General features: G+C 29.4%; 1 protein-coding gene and 1 long non-coding RNA gene across 11 annotated transcripts; one reads left to right on the top strand and one right to left on the bottom strand.

The window, feature by feature from the left end:
* The first annotated feature begins 3,139 nt into the window (after positions 1-3,139).
* On the top strand, positions 3,140-23,516 carry LOC100863751 (protein Wnt-5b). 10 transcript variants are annotated; one of them, XM_086913286.1, is made up of 9 exons: positions 4,327-5,212; positions 5,920-6,135; positions 14,997-15,081; positions 20,731-20,996; positions 21,521-21,701; positions 21,958-22,069; positions 22,244-22,346; positions 22,722-22,889; positions 23,312-23,516. In XM_086913286.1, exons 3-9 carry the CDS (start codon positions 15,002-15,004, stop codon positions 23,497-23,499), a joined length of 1,098 nt encoding a protein of 365 aa, XP_086769412.1. In that variant the 5' UTR covers positions 4,327-5,212; positions 5,920-6,135; positions 14,997-15,001; the 3' UTR covers positions 23,500-23,516. The 10 variants fall into 10 exon arrangements, with proteins under 10 accessions (XP_003690619.3, XP_086769412.1, XP_086769419.1 ...); XM_086913293.1 differs by having other exon boundaries at positions 4,466-5,212; positions 22,737-22,889; XM_086913289.1 differs by having other exon boundaries at positions 4,466-5,212; positions 5,904-6,135.
* On the bottom strand, positions 10,894-14,665 carry LOC147656811 (uncharacterized). Its single transcript, XR_015293683.1, has 5 exons — positions 14,461-14,665; positions 12,217-12,663; positions 12,058-12,129; positions 11,803-11,936; positions 10,894-11,224 (listed from the first exon to the last, which is right to left on the bottom strand). It is a non-coding gene; the product is annotated as an uncharacterized LOC147656811 (long non-coding RNA).
* Positions 23,517-24,890: the final 1,374 nt, after the last annotated feature.

The raw sequence follows: 24,890 nt of genomic DNA, 5'->3' as shown, positions 1-24,890 counted from the left end.
TACGAATTACGAGTCATATATTTTATTTAACGAGTTTTCTTTTTTTTCCGAGATATTTTATAAATATTTATCTAATTGACAATTATAAATATTTTATCACTTCAAATATAAATTAGATATGGAATTTAAAATATAAGAATTTTTTTAATTTACTGAAAGTAATTGTTAAGAAGAAAGAAGTTGAATATTCGTTTAAATCAATCATTAATTGCAATATATTTCGTTATAATTTCGTTATTATTTATTTTTTTTTCTATAGAAATTTATATCGATAAATGTTATATATATAAATATAAATTTCGTATTATATTATAAATATACGAAAATAAAATTTTTCTATTTTTTTTTGTATTTTAATTATATGTTTTTATAACGAAATTGATTTAATAAATAAATTAGGATTGCAATTATATACGTATACATTATATACTATGACGTTATATTTTAATGTGCAAAATATTTTCGATTGTATCTATTTTTTTTTTTTTTAGATACTATTATGTATATATTATAATTAATACTTAAATATTTAATAACGCTAAAAAATATTCATTTTCTAGATATTGTTATGAGTTATTATAATTCTTTATTATATCTGCACAATTTTAATGTTGTAATTATAATTAGAAAGTACATATTAAAACGTGATATATAAAATGTTATAAGAGTAATAAAATAATATTTTTAAAGTACAAATTTACTTGTCAAAATACGAATTATAATAATAACGAAATATATTCGTACAGTTTGATGAATTATTATAAGAATTTTTTTTAATTTTAATATATGTTGTATATATATATATGTTGTAATATATACACATAAAAAAAAAAAATTCAGTAATTTCTCTAGAATCCAATTACTTGCACCTTTAGCTGGATCAGAGAAACTACTCTATAATTTAACGCTCTGGTTGGCACGTGTGTTCTTGACAAGAAATATGCAAATTTATTAGAGTAATTGCATGACTCTAACGAGGGGTCTTAAAAGTATAATTACCACTGTCCTATCAATGTCTGAATGAATTCGACTAACTGGAAGAATTTATAATATCAGCCACCCTATTCAGATTATTCAATTGCGAAATTATCCTTTTAAGTTGGAACTTTGCTTAATATATTTTTTTTAATAACTCCTTTATGTTAAATATTTTGTAAATTAAAATATAGAAATATTGAATAATAAAAAAAAGGATTCAGAATTTTAAAAATAGTATTTGTTAAATAAAAGAGGGTTATATTAATCATTTTTCAAGTTTTAAGTTAAAATACGTTGTTTATATAAAAACAATGAATTATTGTATCATTTCTTTTCGTAAGAACATTTTTTATATGTTTATACACAAAATATAACTGAAAATATTGAAATGATGAATAAAATAAAAAAAAATTATAACTTTTAGTATATATAAATTTTAAATGATATTTAAAAATAAAAATTCTATTAAAAAGAAAGGAATATAAGGAAGATATGTAATCTTAATGATAATTTCAACAGTATCGAACAGTCGATTTAATTAATCGACTATAATATATTTATTCTCCGATCGAGAAAAGAGATTCACAGGATAAGTTACTGGATTTATTGAGGATAGGAAGGATTTTGCCCGAAGCAAAAGAAAAAAAGAATGCTACTAATTAAGGAGAGCGATTACACCTAACGGTATAATTAAGAGGAAAAAAGAGGAATTAGAACCGATATTATGGCTAGTAAACGATTCTACCTGCAAAGGATTAATCGAACATGGCTTATATATATATGTATAAGAAGCATGGCTTGTTTAACGAGACATAATATATTTATTTTTTTAATATTTTCTTTTGTTAGAATCAGAGATTATGATAATTTTTTAAGCAAATAACTTGATATTTTTAAATTAAGTAATATTAATTATAATGTTAAAATTAGAAGAAAAAAGTGCATTTTTAAGATAAAATGTATACATTTTACAGATAGGAAAAAATTGAGAACTATAAATATTAAACACGATATATTAAAAAGATTTAAATTTGATAATAAATAATTGAAATCTATAAATAATTTTAACATTATTTTTATCATTTAAAATAATTACTATAAGAAAATCGTTTTTCTAATTTAAATACTTCAATATAAATATAATATGTTTTATAAAAAAAATTATTATTGTTAATTAATTATTAAAATATGAATCCCAATGCTTTAATGTGTTTAAAAAATTATTAAATTATTTTTTATAGAAGAACATTTTTTCCATTTCAATATTAATTCAATAACAATAGATAGGAAAGCACAAGAATAAACCTATTCAATTACCCAAGCAGAGCGTGTTTACATGTAAAACAAGTGGTTTATCGTGTTCATCGATGTGAGTAAGAGTTCTGCCTTTCTTACTAATGACCCAACTTCATTCCGAAGGGAGACTACCTTTAAAGGCGATAATTATATCCACATTCTTTTTCCGCAGAAAGTTAAACATTCTATCGTGTCGTCGAAAGTTAAATATTTTAACTATCGTGATATACGTTCATATATAAAGATTTATTTTGTTATATTGTTTAGTATGTTTGTTTAAATCTGTTAATAATAAATAAAAAATTTTAAATAATAATGTTAAAATAAACAATATATATATATAATAAAAATAGTAATAATAATTTTTAATTTTTTCTAATTTAAATAATGAATGTTGATAATATGTTTTATTGTTTGCTTATGAAAGTTTTATTTACATACCATTCATGTATCATACTTTTTTCTAATTGCTTTCTACGATTGCTTTCTTGAATACTTTCATGATTTATACGTTTCTTAACATATTTCTTCAGACAAAAATTTGTATAAAAATAAAATAATAAAGAAAAGAATACGAATAACATAATAAAATGTTTCTTCTATTTATTTATTTTATTGTAAAGCTGCATTTAATTTTTGAGCTATATCTTCATAATCATTAATTATACTTATATGAATAATTATCTAAAATGGAATCCAAAATGGAAAATTTTTAATTTTTTATTTAAATTTTATTTATATTATATTTTTAATTTAAATAAAAAGAGAACTGCCATTTCTTAAATTCTCCCCATTTAAAATACATACGTATATTTCTGAAACAAGTCTTTCAATTCATTGTTATTAACTTATGTTCGTTTTTCAGCGAGAGTGTTCCACTTCGAACTCTTAAAAAGAAAAGAATCTTTGTCGGAGAAGAAGAATCATGAAACAACCCCTTTGCCTCTCCAGAATCGTTCGAAGGATATAGAAGGTAAGGGGAAGGAGAGAAGTCGAATCGAAATCCTTCTCTTGGTCCTTCGCGAAAGAAAGGGTTGCATTCGGGCAAAGAAAAAAAAAGAGCTGCTAATTGACACGAGCGATTGCACGTAACGGTATAATTAGAGAGAAGAATACGGAGCCTGGACCGGTGCACCGATGAACCAATGAACCGGCCAGAAAGCGGTAAGAGAGGGGAAGGAGAGAAACAGAAAGGCAAAGGGAAGCAGGGGAGAGAAGCAGCCGGCAAGTTCTGTTGAGGGTAGTGATGGGCATTCAGTTTCTGCCATATCGTAAGTTTTCAAACAATTTATACTAACTATGTCTAATAGGTAATTATTAAACTGTTTACATCTCTCTTCCTTATTTTTTAATTTGCTAAAGGTAACGAACCTTTAAGAATTGATTACTTTAATGAAATTATAATATGTTAATAATATTATATGTATATTTTATCATTTTTTTATATTTTATAATTTTTAAATAAGTTAATTAATAATTCGAGAATCCTGAAAAAAATTAATTATTATAAAAGATGAATTAAATTTTAACATTATCTTAACTTATGTTTATAATAATTCATGAAAACGTAATTTGAAATGTATGTACGTACGTAATAAATTAAAAAAAAAATATGAAAAATATTTATAACCTGTAAAAATATTTTTACATTTTTAAAAGTTATTACATGCTATTATTTTATTATCGTAATATAATTTTATTATTTTTTATTTGCAAAGAATTAATAAATTTAAATTATATTTTATAAATTTATCTTTCTAATTTATATTTTATATACTTACATGTGTAGTAGTCAATAAGATCACTTTTTTTATACTTATATATTATATAAAAATATTAACTTAAATTATTAATTGAAATATTTAATATAAATAAATTAAAGTTAAAAATAATCTAAAAAAAGAAAGGATATCCTTAAAAGAAAAGGAAATCAAAAAATCTTGAAGAAACTTCTATCAAATAAACGAAGTTTATATAGATGAACCTCGAAAAATTGTCTTAACTGAACTGATCTACTAGTCACAATCGATTAGTGACATGTATCGACTTGTCACAGTTTCGATAGATATCTCGCGAAACTCGTTCGGTTGTTATTCCATTGAGTGATTATTCCATTATTTCGATAGTAATAAGGATGTCTTTGGTATCGATAGAATTCGAACTGGATTCGTGGTGTCTTAATGCCATCACTAGTCGAGGGGTCTCCCTCTTTGGGAGTACGAGCAGGAGAGACCGATCCCGTGGTGTACAGGAGAGACAAGGGAACGGGAGAGAACGAAACGTACCATGGTCTCATGGATTCTGCCTGCACTCTGCGACCATTCCGCAGTAACACGTCGTCCAAGTCGGTTTCGCAGCGTTCCTTGGTCCTAGCCTCTTGCCACGAGGCACCACTCGTCCTCGAGATGCTCAAAGAACTGATTTATCGAAGGACCATCTTCTTTTAGTGATCCTCTGCTTCTCTGGATAAACTTTATCCTTCAAATGATTTTGATTTCCTGAAAAGTCTCTCGATCGGTGGAATTTTACGTGCCAAATATGGTTAGGATTCCTTGAACTCTTTGGTTTCGAAGTGGTGAACGGTGAACAAGATAACTTTAACAAGTTTCGCGTCAAAGAATATCGTGGCCGGTGATTCTCGAGACATTCGAGATCAGATAAGAGTCATTGGCTCTTAGGAATCAATTGTGTTTCGGTTGTTCCGATGACGTTTCGTTTTTCGAATCCAAGAAGATGAAGGATCACGAAGAAGGTCGAGAGGATTTTATCATGGTGAACAATGATACTTGTCGTGAACGCCTCGAAGAACGGAAGTGACAAGAATCTTTCGGTGTTTGAAGAGTTCACGGGATGATTGAGAATTAAAATGTGTTTACTCATTGGTGTTTCGAGTGACTGCTTTGGCTGACACTTCCGCGACCGGTTGCTCAACAAACAGGTGATCGCCGTTTCGTTTTGATTGATTTATTCCTTTTCTTTATCTATCAACGGTTGCATCTTGATTTTAAATCAGTGTTATTATTCAATCGAGATTTGTAATATTTCTGACAAAAAGAAACATAATTAGTCAATACGATTAACGTAATCAAAAGATTTTTGAATAAGATTTTTGATAAAAATGTTCACACTATAGAATTATTTTCATACGTTACATAAATTTTATAAATTATTATTATATATATTATACTTTTAAAAATTTTGTTTTGAAAGTTTAAAATTCATTTGAAACTTCATTGGTTTATTTATACATTTATTGAAATTTTAAATTTATTTATATTTTATTATTAAGACAGTTTTGCTTGTTTCTCTTTGTGTTATAACATAAATTTTCTCATTTATGCGTATTAAAGGAAAAATTCGATTTCAAAATTTAATTTTTAATCTAGATTTTGCAACTTTTTATTTTATAAAATAACATAAAAGTAAAGTTAATTTAAAATAATATAAAAATAACATAAAAGTAAAAGTTAAATTATCGTTGATAATATTTTATAATAGTTTTTTTTTTTATAACGAAAAATTATATAAAAAGCAATCCGTATACAAGAAAAGGAGAAATGAAAAGAAAATTTTGTTAATAGGAAAGAATTTTTTTTCATTTATTATCTTATTTATTTGTGAAAATTAAGTGTTTCGATGTTTAAGATGAAATATGAGTTGCGTCGTGTGAAAAATGATCGATTTCCCGCGAAATATCGGAAATTTGAAGAACGATACGATCGAAATGGTCCAACACGGATTGTGTTATCGATATTAATTCAAAAGTAAAGTGGTTCTCTCCGATAAAAAGTGGAAAAGTGGTCAATCTTGTCCAGAGCAATAATTAACTCGTCTTTAACGACTTTGGATACACCCGGTTCGGTGAGTAATCGTTTAATCGGTTTAATGGGCCATAATAATTAACTATCGATAATATAACCTTGCCTTAGTTATTAATGTATTAATATTGTAATTAGAAACAAGAGTCGATAGTAGATATTATAAATATATGAAAAGCCAATTTAAAAAGGTTATATACCGAAACATATATTCTTAGAGAATGTTAAAGATCTTCGTCATTGAACTCGAATTTATATATACACAGGGATGTCCCAGTTTTCTTCTGATCACTTTATATAATATTATGGTATTTTTGAATATAAGTAAGGAAAATATGTCATATAAATATAAATCTTTTAAGAAATTTATTAAAAAGTTATGATAAGAATACAAAAAAATGAGAATAATAATTTTTCGAGATTAATCGGGTAACCATTAAACTTTTTATGTCTAGGGAATTTTGAAAGAATAGATTACATCAAACAACAATTAATACTAATATCAAAAATTAAATAATTAATTTATTGAAATAAAATGAGATCAAGTTGAACATCATAGAATAATAAATTCAAAAAAATTTTTTTTAATCATCAGTCTTGGAAGATAATTTAAGTTTTTTAAATATTCTTTCTTGTTTAACATTTAAATTTATTCAATTTTACTCATAAATTAAATTTTCTTTTTTTAATTTTTTTTTTAAATTAATTTGAAATTAATAAATATTTCTATAAATAAAAAGAAAAAAATGTTTAAACAAATGGATACGATCATGATAAAAACGATTCATATTGTTCATTGATAAGTCGATACTTGTATCGATTCATATCGAATCGCAACTCGAGACAATTTATTCCGAGTTCACAATGTCCCGTTGAATTTTAAATGGACGCCCTTATCGAAACTAGTCCGAAAAATGCAACTGCTCTATCTGGTTTCGTTCGCATCGCTTAATAGAGAAATGTGTTTTGAACAATAAAACATTTGATGGATTAATTACATTAATTCTCAGATTCATTGATGCTATTCGTATAATCTTTAAGAAAAAAAAGGAATTATATATATTTAATTGATATGCTATTTGATATATATATAATATTGCAATCGTAATTTGATAATCGCTAAATTTTTTTTTAAATTTTATTAAGAAAATTTCAAATGTTGTTGCTTCTGTTGATATTGTTGGTTATGCACGTGGTTATGAATGAGGTATAGGTTATATCTTATCTCATTAATTTGTACTTTTTGCTAAGTAATTTGCTTAGTGTGCGATACATAATGCAAAATAGTAGTCTTCCGTGTGGCAGATATAGATTGTTTATGCATTGAAAATAGTTGTTCGGAATAGATTGTGGAATAACATTGATCGGAGAGATTACAATATAAATATTAATGGAATATCGTTTATGTATTATATTTTTGAATATTTATTTGTTCAACTTCATATATTTTCCAATTATATTTACCAAATATTTTTACCAAACTCTTATTATAACTATTCTTATTAGTCTTTTTTTTTTTAATTCTTGATTATAAAATATTTTTAATTCCAAAGGTAAAATGATTAAATCGAAATTATTTATATTTTTGTCTAATATTATTTTACAATCTAAGATTAGGAAGAAAATTTTTCAATCGTCTTTTTTTGAAAAATGGTTTGAGAGAAACTTTTATGCGAATTGATCGCATCGAATTATTTAACATTCGGTTATAGGATCTCGTTAACAAAGCAATGCACACAATGGCGTTTGACATCGATAAAACATAGCCATTAAGGTAAGCTTTCATTAACGTAATAGAGAAACGCGACGTAAAACATCGATCGATCGATCGATGAACGTTCGCGTCGCTGACCCACGACTTCCTTTCGATGATCGCCGCGTCAATGATTTACGAGACTCGAGGCAGATTAATTGCCGCACACTTTTAACGAGGCTCGCTGCTTCTGAGCCGATGATTGTCCGCTTTTATCCGGGCTCCTGCATCCACCTTGCCATTATCCTATATCGAACGTTTAATTTCAAGCTTTTTTCTTTTTGTTTTCACGAATTTTCCTAATTTTTGAAGATCTTTTTGTAAAATTTTTGTAAGATTTGACTTGTAGCGGTACATTTTAATAATTTAATTAGAAAATATGATAAATAAAATACTTGTCAAAATACTAATTCGAAAAGAAGTAATTTTAAATAAAAAGATAAGACGAAATTATAAATGTTTGAATATGGAAATGGATTTTGAAAATATTTTCATTTTTTATCATTATATATAATACAATTTTCTTTTTTTTACAATTTTTCTGAAAATTTTTTAGAATCTAATTTCTATATTATCATGTATTGTAATAATTTTGCTTGTTAGAAAAATGATGGTATAATCTGAAAACGAATTTATGAATTTTTATGAATAAGTAAATCTTGAAAAATTCTTCGTGTAAATGGATCATCGTAATTAAAGAAATTCAATTTGCTTAATTCAATAAGTACGCATATCAATTTACCATTTCCATAATGGTAATCGTTTGTTGTATTACATATAACTAAACGCAAAAGTAGCTATCTAACTGAGAGACATAATTTTACTGTCGATAAACTTACTGAAATCCTATAATACCCGTATCATCGTTCAGGTAACATTCAATGCGATAGCTTAGGTAATAACGGCGTAAATTATATGAATATTCTGTGATTATTTAGCTTATCAAATTTTATAATAATTTTTAAAAATCCGTATCGAAAAAATTTCGTAAATCAAAATTATTTATTTCATATCATTCTTCTAACACTTTAATACTTATGTATTTATTTTTTAATACGATTTATTCTCTTTCTTTTCGATCGGATATAAAGTTTCTTTCATTCGTTTTCTTTTTTTTTCTAATTTTTTCACGAAACGTAAAATTTCTTATATACAAATTTTTTTTAAAATCTCGAAAATATACATTTTTTTCGCTCAACAAACAAGATCAACATCTCAATTCCTTTCTTTTAACTTAATCTCATCTATCCTCCATCATCCCCTTTTCCAGACTTTCCGTCGTCAAATTTCTTCTTTTTCTTTTTTTTTATTTATCCATTCAACTCTTTATCGTTTCCATTTCCTCCCTTCCTCTTTCCTTTCTTGCATGTTTACAATTTCTTTAACTTTCTCTTTATCCCCTACCACCATCACATTTCTTTTACTCCTTTTCCCCTCCCATCCCGCTACTCCTCAACCGAGAGAATCCTCCGCACGCATTCCTTTCTCTCTTCTCTCGAGTCTACAAGCCCCGAGTAAGCACGCTCTCGTTTTCTCGCATGCACGCGTACCATGAATGTGGTGTCGCTCCCCGTATCGTCCCTATCCCCCAGCAACTTCGTTAAGAGGACTCGAGCCGTTCTGCTCCTCCGTGAAAATCCTCCCGGCTCGTCGCGAACAGGTTGATTCAACAACGCGCACCTTTTCCCTGCCTGGAAAACAACGATCCGCTCTCTTACCTGGGTGTAAAGTGGTCTGGGTATTTATGGATGTTTAAGAACGCGAAATAATGGCCTCGAGATAAAAATACTTATACGATTGCGTATCGTTTCGAGCCGGGGCACGGTCGAACGATACGCCTCGAAAGATATATGTACTCGCGTATATTTTATTCCGCGAGTAATTCGAAAGCGTTCGATGTCACATAAATCTTGAGCCGTGATCTGGAAAGATTAGTTACAGATGCATGGTTTGGAAATGCGACCGTTTCGAATAGATGTGTTCTATACGTGTCCTCAATTCATAAGCATTAAGACGTAATATTAGAAAATGATGGGATAAAATGCAGTTTGTTTCTTGCACGAATATATAAAATTCTTCTTTGCTAAGCTTGTTTATGTATTATAACCTGTATCAAGGTTAAGTCGGGAAGTCTTGGTCTCTATTTATGAAACGAAAAGTTTGATTCTAACGACGATTATTTTCGACCTAATTGTCTCGCATTCTAAGGGTTAACACATCGTTGATCGAGCACAAATGATCGAGTCCACCGGTGCGGATCACTTTTAACTTAACCATTTCGGTATTGCGAGTCCCATACTGTAAGGGTTAACGCATTGTTAACTGACCATAGATGATTGAATCTATTGGCATGGGTCACTTTTGACCTAGTCATTGTTCTGCATGTTCGGTATTCTAAAGGTTAACACATTGTTGACTGACTAAGAATATTTGTGTTTGCTCGTATGCGATTGTTAAAGTATAATTTTTTAAATTGTTATTATTCGATTATTTATCGTCGTTTATACACACTGGATACTCTTTAACGGAGAGATATGAACTACGTCGTGAAACATGTTAGATACGACATCTCCTTTTTAGCAAAACTGGTAATAAAGTTAATGGTTTGAGTATGAGAAACATCTTGGATGTGTTTTGCAGATAATACAAACAAGGACTGCGAGATAAAGTTGATTTATACAAGATACAAAATCGCTGTGACGTTTCTTAAATTGGTGTCTCCGATTATTATTAAAATTATTATTAATATTATTAAAATTATATCACAGATACTATTGTCACAGATCATTATGATTTTATGATGTAATTTTACATAAATTTTCTTTGAAAGGAATTTTTAAGGATTTCATAGTGGAAATGCTTTTTTTTTTTTTATGCAAAGAGATAGAAAATATTTTAGCATATTTAATTTTTATTCAATAAATTTTAATTCTTTTTAATATATCTATTTATTATAGAAAAAATATTTATTTTGTAATTAATATATTTACTTTTGGAATTTATTTTTTCATTTTTCATTTTACAATCAATTTCATTAAATAATCGATATAATGTTAGAAAAATATATCTTTAATATATCAAAGCTTTATACAATATCAAAACTCTTGATTCTAACGGGTGTGATATATTTTCAGCAAATTCAACTTTATATATTTGAGATGCTTGCGTAATTACGAGTCTAACAGGAATTAAACTGCTATGTTAATGCTTTCCTGTCCGCTTTTATCAATTCTTGGCTTTCTTCTTTCTCCTTCTCTACACTCTGCACGAATATCCGTGGCTAGCGAACGCGTGTACCGCAGAATTTCAGTGAGTTTATCGGCAGTGAAGTTACGATAATGTTTTCTGGTCAGGTGGAAGCAGACCGCTTTGCGCTTCTCTACAAGGCCAACAACAGTAGTAAAGCAATGAAATTATATTTAACATTTTACATCAGTTTTCTTTTTTGTATCAAATAGTGTTTAAATAAAAATTTATTAAGTTGATGCATATGAAATATTTTTCAAAGTTTGAATTCGACGAAATAATATTATTTCAATTATCCTGTGTTTTGTCATATAATGACGATCAATCATATTATAGAAGAAATTTATCATAAATATATTTACAACATTTATAATAAAAATATTAAAATTTGATTATTGGTTGTCATGAATAATATAAAATATAAATTTGATATTTGAAAAATATACATATTGTAAATATGAATTAAATAGTCGTTAAATTCAAAAAATTTTTAAATTCAATTTTCTCAAAATTTCATGCTGAACTCTTTGTATCCTTGACGAAATATTTCGCGATGCGAAACAAAGAAAACAGAAATAAAGAAAAATTTATTTTTAAAAATAAAAATATATTCTATACTTTAGCATTAGTGATTCCTTTGAACGATAGATGTTTTTTAACGAAAACGACACACGAGATATTTCGCTTAAAGCATCACACAAACGACATTACATCGCGAGATAACTTCATAGATGCGAAAAGGTTGAACAATTTTATTCGATATTTTCGATTCCATGTAGAATTGTTTCATGTTTTTCCACGTAGAATTATCTTATTCTCAATTGTATCACTCATCGTGGAACGTCCTGCATAAGTAAATAGAGAAATAACTAGATAAGTTATCAAGATAAATTTATATTCATATAATGCGTTAAAAGCTTTTACTCATAAAATTGTTAATTTAATCATCGAAGAAATCTTGAATACCTTTCAAGAATTCGATAAAACGTAAAATATCGTTTATCCAGAAAGTTGTTTCGGTATAATCTATGTAAAAATCTAAAAACAACAATTCAGAAATTTAAAAAATTATAATTTTCTAAATGTAAATAATAATATAAAATGAAAAATTTTAAATTTTCTTACCTTACGTGTTAAATTAAAATTTTCTTATTAGCAAGGTTAACAAAACGACAATTTCAATCATAAAGGATGAGGGCGCGCTCTCTAGGCGACAATTGAAATTACAATGTTCCCATGTTCTTAAGGATTTTTACTTAATTTATCATTCGAGGATTCTTGAAACCACAAAAATTTTCTTTTTCCTTGTTTCGATGCCACGGAACGCCTCGTGTGCGCCTTTAATATTAGATCAACGATCTCTTTACGATCGTTATAGCCAACGTGGTACCATCCAGCTGCGCAAGGATCAACGATCACCGACCAGAGGACCCAACTCCATTCAGCAACAAATGTAGCGGTGCTTGCACTACCGCCGGTCATGTCTTGTTCAACACGCCAGCGAGATACTTTATTGCTGATAATTCGAGGCTGGTCCCGCGAGAGACGTGGTGAAGTACGCCATTTACATTCCTGTCGTGATCACAAATGCATTTTATACACCGGCTAATATTCTGCCCGATCGCGTGGGCTAGATAGACGGGGATATACTGGGTGCTTCAAGTATACTAGGAAGTTTGACACGTTCAACCTGTATGTCTTAAATCGGAATTGACTCATGTACTTATACATATACATATACAGTATAGGATGAAGAAGAAGATAAAGAGAGAAAATATTTTTCTCCTGTTCACTATTTTCAACAGCGAACAAAAGTTGTCTTTTATAATGTTCTTTAATATTTTCATATTAAATTTTATTAATTAAGTTTTTATCCAAATTGTTAAAATTTGAAATTGTACAAATTTCAAAAATTAGTTAATTTGTTTTTTTTTTTTTTTTCATATATATTTCGCGTACATTTCTATCTAATTCTAAAAATCACTAGGAAAATTTATTAAAATGTATTATGTAACCTTAACCTTGTTATGCATGATATTACTTGTATGCCATGCCACGTAAAAATGAGAAATTTTATTAACACGACACTCTTATAAATGCGATTTAAAATTTGCGCAATTAAATAATCTATATATATATATATATATATACAAATAACTTCACGCATAAAGGATATTACATTTAGATTTTTAGCTTTTTCTCTAAGATAATTTGCCAACATTATTTCGCAATTGATGACAGGATACCGTGTTCTTTTAAAAAGCTCCCGTTCGCGACCATGTTTAATTTGTTTCACGATCGTTCCACTGAAATTATAGCAAGCCGGGATCAAAAGTTACTAAATTTACGACTCGTTACTTCAACGGTCAGCATATATTAACTAGTCACAGCGGGCAACTCTGAAGCGCAGCAGCCACCCGTCGTGGCCGAGCAAGGTGTAATGCAAGAATCGATGCGCCATAATCGAGGCCAGTGCTTTTTGATTTAACAGCGCACCGTCCCCTTAATGAACGACGCGCCTCCTTTCGCCTCTTTTAAAAACCAGTAGCGGAACTTTTTGAGCCGCGATCGGGTTACCCAAGATCGTTCACTCGGCGAACAAGAGCCGAGGAAATTTTTTTATTATGATACTCCCGTCATCGATTACCAAGACCGGCGATATAACGCGATTATTCCAAAATGGGATCGTGGTTATTTGATTTGAATAACAATGTTTTGCATCTTGAAGATAAATAGAGAGATTAATAAATTTTGAATCTTGTGGAGAGAGAGAGAGAGAGAGAGAGAGAGAGAGAGAGAGAGAGAGAGAGAGAGAAAGAGAGAACAAGAAAAGAGTTGGTATTTACCCAACCCTAATTGGAAAAATAACTAGTAATGTTACTCGTAGCTGTTATACTTGATCCGTTCTTCGTATAACCTCAACCAGTTCAGTGTCACTATTTAATATTTGAGGTTATTCGACTGAATGATACATTATTGAAATAACTTTATTCGTAACTTCAACTATTGATAAGGAGAAAAATTCGAACGATCATTAATCCTCGGAATAGGATTGTCCAAATCTATTTAATTAACGTCGACTGTTAATTTTAAATCTAGTCTAAAAAAAATGACCACGATTAAACCACGAGGATTAATTCGAAGGTTATATTCTTATCTCTGTTTTTTCGTGAATCAGAATAAATTGCACAGTTCAAATCAATAATAGGTGCGTCTACTATTCGATTAAGAGTGGCATATCTGTATTGCAATCAAGACGAGGATGCGATCGTAAATACAATATCGTCGTTACACTTCTACTCATCAGCGGGCGCAGTTCTCGTGTCACTGTAGCGTAACAGTGGAAAATGAAAAGTTATAGTCGTTTACCGGTCGTAACTCAAGCCTGTGTAGTTTCTGTTAACCAGTCGTCGGCCAACTCGAATGCCCAGAATCCCGCGTGCAAGAAACCGAGAGGACTCTCGCTTCAAGGAGCAAGCAAGGTGTAATGTCGAATCGATGTACCATAATCGTCCGGACTTAGGTGTCTTTCGTTCCGAGCCGAGTCTACGGCGTGCTCGCAACCCACGGAACTGGTATACACATATTATAGTACGCGTGCTCATGTACTCATTTTGTATACCGGGTGAGGCACCCGATGCTTATCGTTTCCGTTATTTTTCTCTCGTGAAATGGATTTTCAGAGTTTCTCGAGATACGAGACACGAAAAATGCGAGAATTATTTACGCGCACACGTATTTCGAACGGAATCGATGGATCTTTAAGAACAATTGAACATATACAAATGTTCAATCCTTAAAATTTTTAATCCTTTTCGTCTCGATTATTTACATTGAAAATTTAATTTAATAAAAACGACGATTTGACACATAAATACTTATACATGATCGAAATTACTTTGCAGGCAAGATGGCGGCCTGCAGCGGCTTACTCATTATTCTGCGATTACTTCTCATCGCCGTGGCGTCGACCGTTCCAGGAACATGGATGTGAGTATTTTTCGTTTCCCCTTAAAAAAATTACCGACATCTTTCTAAAATTAAGTTTGCTACAGGTACGTTAAAAATCCCACCCAAGGGAATAATTCCGCGTGAAATCCCGTATCGAACGGAAAATTACCTAATTACTCTCGGGTGTTATCTTCGGAGAAAAACAAATCGAATGGACACGGCCAGCCTATCAAACGACGATAATCGATAAATTAATATGTCGCGAGGAGAAAGGCCTCGATTCTTTACCCTCATCAAATTCCAGCAAAAATTGCCCACGCAACAACTGCCTGTAATTTATAGCTCTTTGTACACACACCGAGACGAAATCACGTCGTGGGAACACGATCGAAGGATTTTTCATACCGCTCCATTCCTCTTTCCCGGCCATATCCCCGGCCAACGGTGTGTCTAATTTCTGAATCGAGCCTAGTCGCCCCTAAATTCCACCCTTGCACGCCCATGACAAATCACTGAATGGGCTACGAGGTCGGGATACGAGTTTTTCATCGAAATGGAATTTCCCTTTTATGCCTTGCAATCGTCGATTTCGAAGGTATCCTCGAGCCGATCTGAATCTTTTTTTTTTTTTTTAAATCTCTTCTTCTTTCCTAAACTCGCGGAAAGTTTATTATGATATTTATCCGTTAACTAAACATTCGTGTTATTTCGTATATAGTATCTTTATATATACGAGATGTGGAATAATAAAAAATTGTCTTGGAAAATATGCGTTGTGAATTTGGAATCAAATTGGTGGGTAAGCACTTTTAACCGGTGATAGACGTGATCTCTGGTATTGTGCCGTGCAGCTTCTCATTTTCAGAAATGACGGATAATAGATTTTTGATCGATGATAAATGATCATTGGCCCGATCTAGTCGGTCCTCCTCTAAATCCCTTTGCCCGGCCGTTCATGAAAATGCCTAATCACATGGGCGGGACTCGAAGGATCTCCACAAAAGTTAATCCTTCTTATACGGGCTTAACTTAAGAACTTAAGATGGATTTAATCTTGCCCCCCTTAATTTTATCTTCACCGCGGCCTAATTAGATCTGAAAGGATCCTCCTCCAAAAAATTTTCGATAAATATATATACACACACACGTTATGCACACGATAACAAATCGATGGACGAGCAACAATGCTTCCTTTAGCTTTAGAAAAAATTAAAAATCGAAGCCATGTCTACTCTACATCCCTTGCTACGTTACACGAATTACAGAATTTTCAAACGATTTTTCGAACTTGAATCTTTATTCCCGAATTCTCTCCGAAACTGGCCGAATTGATCATTAAATATATTAAATATAAAGTGTGAAAATTTAATAAAGAAAGGAAGAAGGAAAGGATCGCGAGTAATTCCCATCGATGGATTTAGTTCCCAGCAAAAATAATCAATTATTAACGCGGCATTGGCCATTAATAAGCGTTATATTCAAAATTAGCGATGCCAACTTATGACCGGGAGTGTACACAAGAGTGCTTTAACAAGAATTCTAGCATGAATATATCGTTCCATTCACTGCATACGATACACTTAAATCAACCGGCGAGCCGAGATTTTACAAAAGCAAATTAATTGCACGGTGCTCGGGATACGCGATATATACTTGTGCGATAAAGCAATTTTCTCGGAGGGGGGGGGGAAATTCCACGTTGCTCTTACGTTTAATCCACAACTGTATCTGCGTAACAACCCCTCAAGTCTAAGAGCCGGCATCCAGATTAGATTCCGGATCCAGGCGCCGATGGCGCGCGCGTGTGTGTTAACGTGTCGACGAACGAAATTGATTCACACCAGGCAATTCCAGGCTGCATTATTTCTCCATGAATCGGGTATACGCGTTATCGAAACGGACGGATTAAAGGGTTGTCTCTCCAGATGTTCCTCTCTCGTCCCACGTCAGAAGCAGCAGCATCATTGTTGGCCTTCTTCCACTGAAACGTTTTGCTCTCGTTTTCACCTCACGTTGATGTAAAACAGGATATGAAGGAACAAAGTGGAAACGATTCTCGAATTTATTATTTTCAAGCGATCCGATCGATGACAAGAGAAATAACTTTTTTCGAATATTGTTGTCACGAATTATAGGTGTGTTCGTTAAAGTGTGAAGATTATGGGTGGGTTTGAGAAAGAGTGACAAGAGTGACATACGCTTATTATTAAATTCTGGTTACAACAATCGGATAATAATTCATTTCGGTATAAAAATATTTTGTATTGGAAAACGGGGAATGGAATATGATATTTTGAAACCGTTTATAATGAATATAATGCGTGGATTTCCATAGGTGAGAAAAATAGTAAAAATATGTAAAAATCGTGTATGTTGTAGATATTGTCTCGTCTTTCAAGATTGACATTATGTTGACATTAAACAAAATCGAGGGAAAAAGAATAGGTTGAATATTGTCGAGATTTCAGCAAGATACAAGGGATGTATTACTTAATTTAATCGGCTTTGATTCGAAGCAATTTTTGAAGCAACTTATAAAGAAACTTACGTATTTTTAGTAGCATTAATGGAGAAATATACCTCATCGTGGATAATTTAGTATTGCTAATAATAATCATTATCTCGGCCCTTCGCCTCTGCTAACGCTCAAATAATACGGCTCGATTACTTTACTCCTACGCGAAATAAGGTGGATGACGTATACCTGAGCATTGTGAGGACGATAAAGTATATAATCGTCAATCCTTAGAATCAAAAACCACTTTGTTCGTCACAAGTCTTAAAAAACAAATATACATATATAAACTGAAATTAAATCGAGATAATAATAATAATTTTCAATCGATCTCCTTGACGAAATCAAATTAAAGGAAATATTTTTCGAAAATCTTCGATGTAAGAAAATGAAGTTATTTTAATTCTAAATTTTTACGTCGCGCGAAATCTATCGATTTACTTTCATAGCAACATGGTGTTCCAACAATATTAAAATCAAATCTACAGGATTGATAACACGAAAATGCAAAAAAAAAAAAAAAAAAAAAAAAAAAAATAAACGACTCACATTATTCAACGAAGTGTTAAATATTGAAACTAGAACACCCGGTATACATAAAACCGTACGATTGCCGCTACAATCTTTTAAGAGACACGGGGCATTACTTTTTAGGACGGCAAGGCCTGCGGTGTGTGCCCCACGAATTCGCGTGGGTAGGATCCTTCGAAATATTATCGTTCCCCTCCCATGATTCCCCGCGTCATTGTTTTAGGGGAGTGCAAAGCTGATAATATATCACAGCCAAAACGTGTTCCGGAATATTAATGCGGTCTATTATATGCACTCCCATAGCGCAATGTATATTGGTGTACCGTGGCACCAAAGGCTGAGAATTTTAATTCTTTGGATATGTAAGTGACAAAGAATTGGAATGAGCACGATTGATTCAGAATTCACCGATATTTATAAGTCATTTAATTTATATATATATATATGATACGATCGAATTTCGATAAATCGAATCTCGAGGATAGAGCCGAGATCTTCGATCTATCGAAGTTTTTTCGAGTAAAGAAAAGTTCGGTAAACGAGTTAGTTTTTTCTTATAAAAATTGTATATTGGCAAAGAATTGGAAGGAACACGATTGATAAACATTCAGAATTACCGATATTTATAAGTCGTATAATTTACATATATGATACAATCGAATTTCGATAAATCGAATCTCGAGGATAGAGCCGAGATCTTCGATCTATCGAAGTTTTCTATCGAAGTAAAGAAGAGTTCGGTAAACGAGTTAGTTTTTTCTTATAAAAATTGTATATTGGCAAAGAATTGGAAGGAACACGATTGATAAACGTTCAGAATTACCGATATTTATAAGTCGTATAATTTACATATATGATACGATCGAATTTCGATAAATCGAATCTCGAGGATAGAGTCGAGATCTTCGATCTATCGAAGTTTTCTATCGAAGTAAAGAAGAGTTCGGTAAACGAGTTTAGAAAATTTTTTTCTATGTTAGGAAATGTTTTAAAATAAAATTGAAAATGTGATCCCAAACTTTTAGTTAATAGAGTATATGTATAAGTGTTCGTTTAGGGATGATGGCGCGTCTTGTTTTATTTTTCGAATCCATCTCGAACTTGTAGTTGTGAAACCTGTTCTTTGGATCGTTTCGTTATAATCGCCCTGAGAGATTTTACTAATTACAATACAAGGTGAGAGACATATAAAATGTGATAAATGAATATCGATAAAGAAAATCGTTAATAGGTAAGGTCAAAATATTTATTTAAAAAATTTTAACGCAACAATTGTAATTCAAATTGATTTAAATTCCTGTTTAAATTGAAAAGAGTCTCTTACATTTTCGAACATTTTCTCCAAGCATTGTATGTTGCACAGGATACGTACTTATATCGTATGCAACTTTCACCCTAGTAAAAGAGATTAGAGTAAAAAGAGAAACTGCAGTAAACAACAGTATAGAAACATCTGAGAGGTGTAATAATACAGTTTCCTTGATATCGACTCGATATCTCTCCTGACATGTAAATTATGTTATCAAACACGGTATACAAACTGGTCCATTCACTGGTCCGTACGATACTTCTTTTCTAAAAAAAAGAAAATCTTCTGGATTAACTTACTAACAACGAAACTAAGTGTACAACACGAAGAACACAGAATCAAGGAATACACTCACATTGATTCGTTCATGAAAAGAGAATATTATCGTAAAAATAATTAAACGCGAGATTCCGTTTTATAATTACCGTTTCTTTTTTGTTATCTCTTCCCTACCCCCTCCCCCCCGAAAAAAAATGACAAAACTTTTCTCGTAGCAAGAAACGTGTATTTCGTGTGCTCAATTAGCAATATTAGAGCATCCTAGTGTGTACACCCGTATTATGTCTTCGGTGAAACCTTTACGAGCACCCGTTTTGAATTTCAGATTGGTAGCTCCGTTAGAGCACCCCATGACTTCTGTCCGTGACGGCGTCGTTCCATCATCTCGCTCGGTTGACTCACAAATGTGCCATTAAAAATCGGCGCGGAGAATCGTTCCCCGCCCACGGCTTTCTCCGCTCCGAATTTGATACGTAATCGGCGTAACAAATCCGCGCGCAGCTTCGATTGCGTTTATGCACGCCCTCCTTTCAGAAAAAAAAAAAAAAAAAAGAAAAGAAAGGGAACCGTTGCGTTGTTTAACGAAGGGTAAACTGAAATCGAGAGAACGCGTCTAGGGAGCATCGATCGAGCTCCTTTTGCGTGAAAATTGCTAGGGATTAAAATATTAAATCCCTAGCGGGTAAATTAGATTACTTTTTGACTTGGTCGCTTTTAACGACTGTCGATAACATGCGTTACTTAACGAGAAAAAAAATTAGATAAACTTAGCATTTGGCATTTGGATCATTTATTAGTGTGATCCAATTTAAAAATTAAATTTATATTAAATTTATAAAAAAAAGAAAAAAAATCTATTTTTGAAAGAATTTGACGATGAATTTTGCTTTTTGAACGCGTGTAGATCTTTTATTTGAATCGAAAGAATTAAACTTTATATAAATATTGTTATAAAAGCTAAAGCTTAAAGCTTTGTCTGCTTTTTTTTTATTAAAAATCATTGAAGGATTTTATAACTTTTTTTTTCTCATATGATATTGTTTTATCGTTTCAGAAATATCGGTTTGCAACACTATCCACAATTAGACACCGCACAAATGATGGAGACTTATGACGTAGCCGCGTCTAGTATTTGTCACGGGTTGAAAGGTCTTTCGCAAGGCCAAGGAAAGCTTTGTCAGTTATCGGTGGATCATATGCCAAGTGTGGCTAAGGGTGCAAAATTTGGGATTCTTGAGTGTCAACATCAATTTCACGATCGAAGATGGAATTGTTCCACCGTCTCTAATGAGTCCGTGTTTGGACCCATGCTTAGAATAGGTACAAATCTTTTATACGGTAGGGAAAATTACTAATTTGCTCGTTAAACACAATGAGATCAAAATATGTCTTTTGAGGGAATGAAAGTTTATGATTTCTTTTTCCGAGATATTTAACGAGAGATGTTATAATGCAATAATTTCATCATCCTTATCAACAGATAACTTATAATAAACAAGAAAGAGAGATCAAGAGTTTATAAAAGAGAGATCATTAAGTTTATAAAACAGTCAGAACAAGATACGTTTCATTTATATAATTTTATCATTATTATTTGTTTCAATTAAAGACAAGGGCATGCTTTAAACGAAAATAAAAGTTTAGAAATTTATTAATAAATAAATTATATATATTTATAAATAATTATTCGTAATTCAATGATTATTATTAAAAGATATAAGTATTAATTTAAGTATTAAAGTTAATATTTCTAATGCTTTTGAAAAAAAAAAAATCACTTATTAATAAAATTTGTATGTATAAAATTGGTATATAATTTATAATGTATTAATTATTTTTAATAGCGAGTAGAGAAACTGCGTTCGTTCATGCAATCACAACTGCAGGAGTGGTGTATTCGATAAGTCGATCCTGCAGAGACGGACAATTATCCTCGTGTGGTTGTTCTAGAAGTAACAGACCCAGAGATCTAAAACGAGATTGGATCTGGGGTGGATGCGGGGATAATCTCGAATACGGTTATAAGTAAGTATTAAAAATAAATTACTTTTTTTTAATTGAATTTTTTAATTCATTTAATTCTTTACATCATTTTCCATCCTGAAAATATTAACTTTTGTATATGGAAATCTTTTAATAAAATCGATCTGAAAAGATATTTGTTGATTTTGATTTATATCTACATTAATACTAAATATTTTGTTACAAAGTTTATGTAAATTATTTATGTAAATTAAAATTTTTACTTCATCATATATTGTATCGATTAAATTTTTGTTAGATTTACACAAGCATTTGTTGATGTAAAAGAACGTGAACGAAGCTTTAAAAGAGGTAGCAGAGAACAAGGTAGAAGCCTAATGAATCTTCATAATAACGAAGCTGGACGTAGGGTAAATTTCATTTTTTCATTTTCATTAATTTTCTTATTTTATTAAATAAAGGCAAAAAATAATTAAAGTAGAAATATATGAAATATTATATATTAATATTTTTAGTTGTCAAATTATTTGATTCATTATTAAATTATGATTTGATTCATTATAAAATATTATCATATTTTAAAGGCGGTTATAAAACGATCCAAAGTAACATGCAAGTGTCATGGAGTTTCTGGAAGTTGTAGTTTAATTACTTGCTGGCAGCAACTTGCATCATTTCGAGAAATTGGTATGTCTTCCTTATTATAACTATTTTTAATATTACAATGATTTAAATTATTTATGTAAAACATAATAGAATAATTTTTAAATATTATTTTTTATATCCTCTATTCTATAATCATATTCCATACATTTATTACAATTTTCAAATATAAATAATTAAATTTTTTTCTCTCTTAGAATTTTTCAAAAGTAATCCAAAAAAATAGATTCAAAAGTGTAAAAAAAACTTGTAAACATTTAAATTATGAATATCGTTAAAAGAAAAAAAATAAACAATAGCAAAACAAAATTCTATATTTATTCTGTATGAGTAAAATTTAAAATTATTTTTATCTCAATAATTTGTAACAATTTCATAAAAAATTAATTGTTTTTACAGGTGATTTTCTTTTAGATAAATACGATGGAGCAACAGAAGTTAGAGTAAACAGACGTGGCCGTCTATCTATGCGAGATCCAAGATTTTCCTTACCTACAGCGAATGATTTAGTGTATTTGGATGACTCTCCGAACTATTGTCTTCCTAATGAAACACTCGGATCATTAGGTAAACATTTTTTTTAAAAATGAAATTTTAATAAAAAATAAAATTAATTTAAGCAGAGTAAATTTTAATATAATTTAATATAATTTTTTCTAATTTTATATTATGAAATTTTAAGAATGTGTATTTATAATTTTAACAATCTTAAAATATTTAATTGTAATCAATTAATTTGTTAAATCTTTAATTCCAAAATAAAACTGTTTGTTCTATATCGTAATACATATATAAATGCAATATATACATTGTATATACAACGTATATACATATGAACATGTTTACTTATATTTATATATACAATTTCTACAAAATGTACATGCGTCTTTTTTATATAATTTATTAATTTTCGGTAATGAGATATTTCTTAAATAAGATTTATATAAATTTATATGAGTTTGTAAAGAAGAATAAATAATGTTTATTAGGTACACATGGAAGAATTTGCAACAGAACATCATCTGGCATGGATGGATGTAATCTCCTTTGTTGTGGTAGAGGTTACAATACACAAAAATCAACTATCAAAGAAAGATGCGAATGCAAATTTCGGTGGTGTTGTTTCGTTGAATGCAAAACTTGTGTCAAAAGCGTAGATATTCATACTTGCAAATAAAATTTAAATTAATCACATTTAATAACTTTTAAAAAAATATTTACCTTTTGTGATATAATTTTTTCATATTTCAGATAAATATAAATTATTAAAAAAGATCACATTTTTATGTATATATATATATATATATATATATATATATAACATATATTATTGTCATATTCCGAAATTAGTTAATATTTACTTTATCAAAATTCTATTAAGCTGATTAAGTGCTAGTTAATTCCAAATATAATAATTAATAATAAATTAATAATAATAAATATAAAAATTAAAATTAAAATTTTGATAATTTTTATTAGATAAAAATAATTCTTATTGTATTGAAGTAAGTTAAAAAAAAACCTTAAATATTAATATAATTAGATATTATATGAATCGGAAGATATTTTTCGCATTTCATTTTACTTTTATTTTTCTTAAATTTAGCTACATCTACTATATAAATATATATAATGTTTTAAAATATTTCACAATTCTAAAAATTATTAGAAATTATAGAAAAGTGATTTTAAGTCTAAAAAAAAATAAAAACAATTATAAGTGAGGCATTGATGAATTTTAAATTTTATCAGTAATATATATATTTCTTAAAATTATAACATTTAGAAAAATATTTTATAGAATATTTACTTATTTTCATTATTTAGAAAATTTTATATTATATCATATTCGACTCGAAATATATATTAATTTTTTATTTTATACTATTATAGATTTTCTTAAAAATTGGCGAACAAATAAACATAAAGCGTTTTAATAACTAAATAAACTTAAAAATTTCTTAAAAATCTTAAAAATTATGAATTTTGTAAGAAAAATTCTATGTTATATTATCAATATTCAAAATTCAAATTTATAATTTGAAAAGTATTATTATTGCATAAGATTAAATATATAAATTAATTTTTCATATATGTGTGCAGGATTTTTTATAAAATTTTAATAGATAAAATTTTTTTTTTTAAATTTAATAAAATAAAGAAAGAAAAATACAAAATAAATCAATTTCTTTTTTAAAAATTAAACTTTTAATTTTTTATTTATATTATTTTTTTGTATATTTATTTTTAAATAAAAAAGAACTAATCAATAAAATAATATGTACATATGAATTTCACATAAATTTTTTATGAATAATATATTGTTTACTATATTATACAATAGTCAATTAATATATAATATATTCAAAATATCTAATCACATCATCTAAATTACAATAATTACAATTCAAAATCTGTGGTTTCATATTCATTATAAAAGAAAATTAATAAAAGATATAAATTTTTTGAGATAATTAGATATTTTATTAGAAAATTTTATATTGATAATAATAATTGATAATTGATAATAAAAAGATCAAATGATCAAATAATATAATGTAATTATCA

This window comes from Apis florea, unplaced genomic scaffold (genome assembly GCF_048593485.1).
Source record: "Apis florea isolate Af1SG1 unplaced genomic scaffold, ASM4859348v1 contig_3496_pilon, whole genome shotgun sequence".
NCBI lineage: Eukaryota > Metazoa > Arthropoda > Insecta > Hymenoptera > Apidae > Apis > Apis florea.
Note: the sequence above shows the minus strand (reverse complement) of the source record. Positions and strands in the feature narration are given on the sequence as shown.